The 10,085-nt window shown below is 36.5% G+C and overlaps 1 protein-coding gene and 1 long non-coding RNA gene across 2 annotated transcripts; both read left to right on the top strand.

Annotated features, from left to right (window-relative positions):
* Positions 1-653: 653 nt before the first annotated feature.
* LOC115921442 (tripartite motif-containing protein 2-like) lies at positions 654-2,492 on the top strand. The gene has a single exon (XM_030978929.1). The coding sequence runs from the start codon at positions 654-656 to the stop codon at positions 2,490-2,492; it is 1,839 nt and encodes a 612-aa protein (XP_030834789.1).
* A 3,087-nt stretch (positions 2,493-5,579) lies between these two features.
* Positions 5,580-9,231, top strand: LOC100891490. Its single transcript, XR_143693.3, has 4 exons — positions 5,580-5,670; positions 6,734-6,908; positions 8,264-8,326; positions 8,997-9,231. It is a non-coding gene; the product is annotated as an uncharacterized LOC100891490 (long non-coding RNA).
* The last annotated feature ends 854 nt before the right edge of the window (positions 9,232-10,085 follow it).

The raw sequence follows: 10,085 nt of genomic DNA, 5'->3' as shown, positions 1-10,085 counted from the left end.
AATCACAACAACGTATCAAAATCGTCACGCTTTTGCCCCCAGGACAAACAAACAGTGAGAAGATACAGTCAAATGATCACGAGTTTTCTAATGCAACAAACATTACTTCCGGGTTCTCGATCAAGAACATGAAACTCTTATGGTCTGGTTTCAAAGCTCTGTTTCGTTTAGTTGCATTTTTGCACCCTGTTTCTTCGTTGTTTACGAAGCCGACATTATTTCTTAAACACCCGTCATTCCCATCTTGGTCTTAGCTCAATCGCTCTCCATTAATCACCTCAAAGACATATAAACCAATATAATAAATAATAAATAATAATAATAATAGCCTAATAGTCCACTCCAAATTTTATTAAACCGAAACGGAAATTCAAGTATTTCAGTCTAAGGACATAGATGACTTTATATCCAGATACAAACAAAGTCTCAATAGTGACTGGGAGTTGTTCTTATTTGTCTATTGTTCTATATAATACTTTCTTGGGAAAGTCGATTATTGAAGTATCATATTTTGAAAGCGTTATATTTTATAGGGAAAAGACCAGAGAAAAATGATAAGCACTTCTCTTTGATACGATCAGATGAAACAAAGCTCCACTAGTTAATCATTATGTTTTTTTTCTTTTGTCTCGTTTTCCGGTAGAATTCGAATCATGGCTGAAGCATTAAAGAATGTTATTGGTCAGAGTCTGGAGTGTCCTGTATGTCTGAATACTTTCACCGATCCCAAGATCCTGTCTTGTTCTCACACCTACTGCAAGGCCTGCCTAGACAACCTCTTGGAATGCCATGATAACGTACAGATGCTCCGATGCCCTGTCTGCAGAGCTGAAACCCAGGTCCCTAACCGAGATGTCAGCAAATTACCGGCAAGTCTAGCTTTGAAGTCTCTCATAGAGGACATGAAGAATCAACAACAGTTTTGCACGAATTGTAAATCCGAGAACAAACCCCAAGCTGTTGTCTACTGCCAAGACTGTGGCATGTATCTCTGTATCACTTGCCACAACGCACACTCTCTGTGGCAAAACTTCATAGGGCATGAGGTCTTAGCCATGAGTGAGATCGAATCAGGGAAGGTGTCAGTACGTTGGTACCGTAAATGCAGGAAACACCCCAAAGAGGATGAGGAGTGCTTCTGTTCCGACTGCAGGAGATTTGCCTGCTTCAGGTGTGTTGTCATGGAGCATACAAACGAAGGACATCGGGTCATCGAGGCAGCTGTTTATGAAAGCAGCCACATGAAGAGTATCGAGGACCTCAAATCCAAGGCGGACAATAAACGCTCTTGCTTTCAGAAATACGTTGACTTCATTGATGAACAGAGAGACCATGTGATCAATGTTCAGAAGCAGTGTACAGATGATATCAAAAAAGCATTTGAAGAATCAGTCCTGCAGTTGACAAAGAAGAAAGAAATCCTCATTGGTGAAGTCAAGGGTAGGACCGAAGAAGTAAAGAAAGAACTGAACGAAATGAAGAAAGCAGCCGTGGAGCACATCACTCACTTGACCACCATAGCTAACGTGGTAACCAATAGGACAAAGGTACCATCAGATATGGATGCTTTGGCTGCACACGACACTCTATGTCAAGACTTACATGAGGCCTTGACACAAGAAGATCCTGACTACAAGCAGCCGATGAAATCGAGCAAAAAAGGAAAAAATGTATTTTTTCAGAGGAACGTTGGAATGGATGATATATCTCTCGGTCAGATCGTAAATGCAGTTGCAAAGAACATCGCTTTGCCTAATGAGGGTAGGATGTATGCCATGGTTAGTACACCAGACGGTAGGATGGCAGTGGGATGTAGTACAGGTGGCGTGGAGATCTTCTCTGCTGATGGCCAGCTCCAGCAGACAATTCTCAAACATGTGGAGATTTATGGAGTAGGGTTCCTCTCTGATGATCGGTGTGTTATACTTGATAGCTCTAGCATTATCACACTGTACACACCAGAGTACACACAATTGAACGTAATGTTTGAGTGTCCTAGTGACGATGAATGTGAGTGTGCTCACCTCACAGTAAACAGTGATAATCTGATCTATGTTAGCTACTGGAATGCACAGAAGATCCATGTATTCTCACCAGCAGGTGGGAAGGCGATCAGGGAGATACCATGTGATGGATATGAACCTCAGCAGATTACTAGTTATAACGATCACCTGATCACCGTATCTGATGATACAATACGATTGATTGACAAACAAGGGGTTGTAAAATATGAATTAGAGAAATTAGATGAGGATCTATATCCTGCGGCGTCTCAAGGGAATACAATCCTGATAGCCACGTTGAAACACGATGGAGGTTTGGTCAGCATTGATGAGTACACTAACGAGCTAAAGCATGTCCAGAACCTAGTCAATGATTACCAGATTGAAACATCCGGCATGGCATATTGGCACCAGCTCCAGCAGTACCGATCAGGAGAGATCGCTCTCTGCACTCCTTGTAGACTCTATATATTCCACTGGAACAAATGACCTCCCCCCTTACTTGCCATGTATGACAGGCCTCGCAGAACGTTTGTCAAAGTAGGGTGGGGGGGGGGGGGGCTAAAGTGTTTACGATCAGGTAGAGCAAATAGACAATTGGTGTGGAGCCAAGGGACAAAGCTCAGGGATTTAAGGCATTTAATTACGGTCAGATGATCATATTTGAAAACCTTATTTGTGACTCTGGCAGGTTTCTACATTTTTGTTTAAAGCTTATCTGCCATAGTTTACAGGAGGGATTACACCGCCCTGCAAGGTCACTGGACAGGTGGTTATCTCATCAACTCAGCTCTCAGTTAACGTAAGAAAAAGAGGATCATGGGGAACCAATGGTCACCGATTAGGCATTGTTTGTTATATAGAGGGCGCAAGTTGCTACAAGTAGTGCAGTGGTCCTTTAATGACGTAAATCATGGTCCGAAGCAATATTCCATTCAAATGAGACACTTGCTAAAGATTATAAGATTTTATAATTACCCTTTTTTAATTAGTTTCTTTACGTGAAAAATAAAGTTATGTTCATAATATAAAACAAGCGAGTAACGTTTCATCTCTTCCTCTCACATATTTCTAAAGTTTGTGGCATATTTGTTGTACAGCAATATGTCGTCGTTCTTTTCACGAACGTTTGGACACACTGGCCCCCCAAATTGGAATTCTCTTCCCAGAGATATACGACATTCTACTTTCTTTAACTCTTTTACATCAAATATTGAAAAATACTTCATCTGTTTTTAAATCAATTATACTATATGAATGTTAATTTATACTATGTTGTGCACACTGTTCTTTTAAATTGTTATATCTTTTATAGATAATTGTTGTAACCTGCATGTATCTTTTATTTAATTACAATTAAGACATCTACCTTCATTTTATAAAGAGGTTTTATATGCATATTTTGAGTTTAGAGAACTGTGTAACAATAATCGACTTTGCCAAGATAGTACTATATGGAACAATTGACAAATAAGAATAGCTGATAACAGTTGTTTTGTAAAAGAACTATTTGATATTTGTATATTGTATATAAAAGAGATTTGTTTGATGAAAATGGTAAATTAATTGTTTTTGCCAAGTGGCAACAGATTGGCGCTCAGTCGTTTCTGTCATTCCACATAGGTTGAAAGCTCAATGTATTGAAAGTAGGCATTTATCAAAACAGCTGGATACTTGTACTATATTTCGTAATAGACAACTTTTTATATCAAAATTGTCAACAAAGATGATTAATATGGTACTAAAAGAAAACAAATATCAAAAGCCTACTTCAGAAACCTACTGGAGATCAAAATATGACATAAATGAAGAACATTTTGATTTTATATATGAATTACCTTCTAGAATTATACCTGATACAAGAACTAGATTATTCCAATATAAAATAAACTCACGATGCTTACTGGTAAAGGCAAAGCTTTAAAAACAGAAAGTGATAGACAATGAAATGTGTTCTTTTTGTAAACAAGAGCCAGAAACGAATGAGCCCATGTTTGTAGAATGTTTATATCCACCATATTACTTGAACGAATTTTTAAAATGGTGGCATACTAGAATTAATAAAGAAATGTTACAATTGACAGACGAGGAGATCTTGTTTGGGATATTAGACAAACCGCATGCTCTATTGAATCATTGTATTATTATTGCAAAGAAAACATTATATTTATGTAGATATCTTGAGATACTCCCTTCTTTCAATTTATTTCTTATTAAATTAAACCAAACGTACCTTACAGAAAAATATATTTGTTATAAGGATAGATTCATGCATAGATTTCGCAAAAAAAGGAATGTGCTAGAATTATGATGATGTAGTAACCCGTTTTTTGTTTTTTTAATGTTGTGTTTGTCTTTTTGTCTTTGTTTTTTATCCATAATTTTCGGATTCTACTCATACTATTTTTGTCATCATTTTGTATTATGATAATCATATATTTGAAATACATGTGTTTCATTTCAATTTGTATTATGTATGAGAAGTTTAGACCGAATAAAAAAATAAAACAAAAAGTAAAGAAAAACAAAAGTATCTTTTACAGAGACTGCCTCTACAGGTTTTATTTGCAGTTTCCCCAATTTATTTATATTGATTGGATTTGTATAATTATGTCTGGTATATTTGTAGACATGTTTCCATTTTGCGTGTGTTCTATGTTTTCTATATTGTATATGATCTGTATTTTATACTTTCATAAAATGTGTTTTCTATGTATTTGAATTGAAGTAAAACTTAAAACTTGAAACTTAAACCGACCGGAGAGGCCAAAAATAACGATTTTTAGATAAAATATGTAGTTAAAGACATATTTTGACTATACTTACGTATATCTACAACCCCACAATTACATTCAAATCTTTATTCAACCAATAAAATACATTTTACAATGACACTTATACAAGAATGGTTAGGAGCCCTTAGAAGCAGAATTCTACTTGTACTGCTTGCACGAAGACCAGCATAGAAGTATATAGTAAGTCTAGTCGAATATATAGATTTACATATGCATCATATAGATCACTGGTTTGAAACAAAATGACACTGTTGTCAAGATACCGATATGTTTATAAAACGATTTTTTTTTTTTTAATATCAGAAAATACCATAATGATCATAAAAACTTTCGTGAAATTCTTATTTCTAACATTGGTTTTGAAACCTCAAAGATAAGTGCTTCTTCAAATGCATAGTTTTATATAAAGAGCTTTCTTATTATAAGTGCCTCGATCAAACAGACAAGCCGACTCCAAATTAACCCCGGACTGACCTTTTATTAACAACCATTCTAGGTTAGTATGAAGTGGGTCCCACATGTGTGACTGGGGGAATACCCGAAACTAAGACAAATAAGACTATTAATCAAACTTATGTCTATATGCAGCAACCTTGGTAATGCTTAAGCTATTAGAACGAAATAAAGGAAATAAATGGACTTCTTGGTTGAGTTACTTCGTGATCTCCATTAATCTAACCAAATTAACAAACGGTCAATCAAATGCCGGGATCAAATGCCAGGTTTATTACCGCAACCAAAGACGGGTCAGTCATGAGAGACGGGGTTAGAGTATATAAGGAAGGATGGGTTGGGCTTGGAAGAACAAGAGCTAAGGCGATCAACGAGCATCAATCAACTTTACTCACCAAGCCAGCCAATTTCACAAAATCGTAAGTACGTATTGCTGCACCTTACAAAATTTTGCTGTCTCTCAATGTTAGAAAATGATTATTGCTGATATAAATCGTAACTTCATAATTTTCTATAATTTATTTCATTTCTGTGAAGTATATAGCTGCTTTATTGCAACAGTTATAATGATAATATTTTTGAAGAGCTTTTTTCAAGATCTAAAAATACAACATACAAACTTACATTGATGATGTTATCGTTTTATAATTTTGTATCCAACTTGTGACCCCGGCCCCCCACTCAGTGTTATTTAGGGTACGCATATGCGTGTTCCCTCCTTTTGAAAACACCCCCTAAGTCCGGTGTGTAAAGTCAATTTTGGGTATGTACGAGCCGGACTTTGGTGCGTGAAAAGTACCCCTTTACAGGACATTTTGGTAACACGCTTGCGGTCATTCCGACCCCGGAGTGGGGGGGGGGGGGGGGGGGGCTTGTGACATTACGATGCGTCTGCTCTTCTCCATTTTAAATGTTTAATAATTTTTATTTGATCAATATTATAACATCAAACTGGACTGTCCCCTTTTCATTCTTGCCTAATTAAAAACTTAATCCCATCCCTGCCCTTCTTATCTTCAATGATAGCATTACTTCAATTATAAAACTAGTGTGTTCTTTAAGAAAGTTGACACACCCATCCCAATTCTATGTTTTAAAAGGTTGTAAAATTAATACGTTTTTTGATAAGAGATTCAGTTGGTGCTTATATACACTAGCAGTATCATGCATACCTTAATCATCTAGTGTCGTCCCTTCGGAAGGGCTTGGTGGCTATGCACCTCCATCGCTTTCCGTCATGTACTCTTGTTTTAACCTCTCCGTAGCATACCTTATCATCTTCCTTTGGACTTATAATACCCATATTAAACACTTGTATTTGTTTTAATTTAATTTTTTATTAAAAAAAAAAGAAACCCACCCACATGTCAAAGATAACCCTTTTATGCTATGATCTAGTGCTTTAGCGGTCGTTTTCCAGCTCTCTAAAATCAAACCTAGTTCGAGTATCCATCAAGATATATTGTTTTCATTTCTTGTCAGGCAATGGTTTCCAAGATCCTGATCGTTTTCATGGCCATGCTGGTGGTCGCCATGGCCTTCGAGTTCCAAGAGACCGACGAGGATTTCGATGTCGCGGAATTCATGAAGAGGGACCCCGTCATGCAAGACTACCAGCTAGCTGTCAAGAGGGGACAGTCCATGAAGAAATACAAGCGTGAGTTATACATTGTAAAATATTGATTAAAAAAAAGCTGCGTAATTTGTGTATGAAATGTTACTTATTATATTCCTTCTACTGTACTTACCATCTAAAATGCAAAACAACCTGAGAAATTCTCAAACCACAAAGATATGTATGGTTTTCTTTGAAGGCATCACTGTGCAACATTCTCCAACAGTGATTAACAGTAAATTCTCCCAACCATTTTTGAATTTTCCCAACCGTTTGTCCTGAAATATGAGACATAAGACAGGCTTCAAACATCTTTCGACACTTAAATGTATGGAATGGTATAACGAGTCAATTCCTTGCTTTGTGACGGTTTACATTCACCTATTAAATTGTGATAACATATAGTTGGGAGAATTATGGAATCGATCTGATCAGTTTTTCCCAATTGTTATCGTTCATGATGGTCCGTTTTCACTTTCAGATTATCTTCAATTGTACATCCAGTATTGAAGTCACTACCTTAAGTACCTTAGCACCATTTTCTCTCATCTGAACTATGTTACCAAGTCCCTTTAATTAGCAGGGTTGAATCCAATGATCGAAAACCACCCAATTACTTAGTTGGTTTTAATACAAGCGGGAAAATTAGACAAACTGGTCGGTGATAGATTGCTGTAATCAATCGGACACAAACTATCAACTCTGTAACGGATCGTGTGAGGGAATTCTAATTCATAAACTTCCATTTTCTTTGTTTATAAAGGATTAGGCTTATATTCCTTTCATAAAGAGTTTGTATAGTAGGGCCTAACGTTATGTGCAATTATAATATATAAAGACAGGTATGATTTAGATAAATGCATCTCATATAATCTCTGAAGTAAAAAAAAGAAAAGAAAAAGCAAAGAGAAAAATAAAAGTTACCACATTACTCGATTCTGTGAGGCAAGAATCAAAACAGCACACAAACATACTAATTCATAATACAACAATAAAAACAAAATTGGAAAGGGGGGCAATTTATTGTTAATATCTTTCCAGCCATTCGAGTAAAGAAAGGGGTGATGGGACATTATCAAGAGGCACATGTCTTAGCAAGAAAGAAAGTACAAACAAACAAACAACGAGGCAAACACCACGGGACAAAGCAAAAACAAGAACTAATTTAGGAAATATAAAAAATAAAAGAAACTTTCTCACAATTTTCAGAAACGTTTAGCCTATATGTGTTCAAAATCTCTCTTGCAAAACAACGAATAAACTGACAATTTTGCTGATATTAATCGCCCCTTGCCCCGCCCGCGGTGCCTCCTTTATATCCATACATTCCTTATTCGTGCGTTCATCCCCAATGTATAATTCACAGTTATTAATCTCATTTCCCCTATCATTTTCAGCATGTGTTTCTCTACCGAACTGTTGGTGCAATAGACGAGGAGGAAAGGTCGCTTTCTGCCCAGGTAAGTCACTGTCAGATATATTGGCTCCAATTTAAGAAGTAGATATATATTTTAACCATTGTCAAAATTCTAAACCAGAACAATTTGCTCCCAGTGGCGTAAGGGCATTTATATCAAGGGGAGGGGGGGGGGGGCAACATTGTTATGAGGTTGTACAACACATGCTCCGCTATGTTTGAATGTAAGACTTCTTCGGAGTAATTTTAAATTCATGAATAAATTTTGGCTTGCATCCAATAAATAAAGATCGAGCACTCGATCTTGTAATTAAAGACAAGTCAGAAAAAGTCTCGGAACCAGTGGGATTTGAACCTGGCAACGGAGGGGGTCATATAATTCTAGCTGGCCGCAGCAATGGTCTCTCTTCTGCACATAAATCAAATAATTCGAAACCTTGTTCCAACCCTTTCCAAAATTCTTTCAGCTGTATGTTTTACACATGATCTAAGGTAAATTTTATTTTGCGGCGATCATGCATCACTCTTTGTTTGTTTATTTTTTATTTTTTTAATTTTTTTTTCTCCACCCCTCTCTTTCGTTCTCTTTTCATTCCTTCCTCCCGTTCTCTCTTGCTTGCTTTCTCTTCGTGATTATTGTTGTTGAGGGGTTTAATTGGTCATATCTTGTTCGTCGCATCTTACATGTCACATTGATGTCTGTTTTTCTATAGGCCAAGGAAACGGTAATGGAATCTAGACTAACCCGCTGAATCTCACTGCCAACAAACCCGCCCATCGACTGTTTAGGGATGCACAAATACGACACGAGAGAAGACTAGAAGCTGATTTGACCAATTACTGCGCAGTATTAAATGTGACGTCACATCATGTCATCAGTGGTTCTATCTGGATCTAAGAATATTGGATAGCTTGAAATAAATGGATGTATGTAGAATTATGCAATGATTTGATGTGTGTTCTGAGTATTGTTGTAAGAAGTATCTGCATGCATCACTATCGGGACGTTACAATAGCCGAGTATCAGAGAGAGAGAGAGAGAAAGAAAGAGGGGAGACAAAAGAAAGAAAGAAAGAAAGAGAAAAATAAAAAATACAGTTTTGAGGAATGCGAAGAGGAAATATTATAGTGATGTATTTGAAATGTATAAAGGTGACACAGCGCAAACATGGAAGTCAATAAATAAGCTATTGAAGAGTGGAAACAGTAAAGTAAAAACGTCACATGTAGATAAGCTCTGTGTTGATGATAATGGTAGTAAGAAAGTTGTAACCTCAGGGAAAGTAATATCAGAAGGCTTTAATGAATTTTTTGTGAACGTTGGGCCTAACCTTGCTAAATCTATTAATGGTAATGTTGACGATGTTATTACATTCAAAGGTTATCTTAGTGATGGAATAATTGACTCCATGTTTTGGGAACCAGTTACTCATTATGAGGTACGGGACTATTTATTAACTTTAAATGTAAAGAAAGCTTGCGGCTTTGATGATATTCCAGCCCGATTACTGAAGGATGCTGCTGAAGTAATTGCAAAACCACTATCTTATATTTATAATCAATCATTATTGAACGGTGTGTTCCCAGATGCAATGAAAGTAGCCAAAGTTACACCAATTTTTAAAAAGGGAGATAGAAATGTCCCAGGCAATTACAGACCTATTTCAGTTTTGCCTCTATTGGCCAAAATATTTGAGAAATTAGTAAACAAGAGGCTACTTGATTATTTTGAAAGAAATGATGTCTTGTATAAGCACCAGTATGGCTTTCGTAAACATTATAGTACTAAGTTGTCTTTAATT

Source organism: Strongylocentrotus purpuratus, unplaced genomic scaffold (assembly GCF_000002235.5).
Source record: "Strongylocentrotus purpuratus isolate Spur 01 unplaced genomic scaffold, Spur_5.0 spur5_scaffold_1, whole genome shotgun sequence".
NCBI lineage: Eukaryota > Metazoa > Echinodermata > Echinoidea > Camarodonta > Strongylocentrotidae > Strongylocentrotus > Strongylocentrotus purpuratus.
This window is presented reverse-complemented; position numbering and strand designations above follow the sequence as displayed.

Coding starts and splice junctions, on each gene's coding strand:
- LOC115921442 (XM_030978929.1), top strand. CDS start 654: ATGGCTGAAGCATTAAAGAATGTTATTGGTCAGAGTCTGGAGTGTCCT.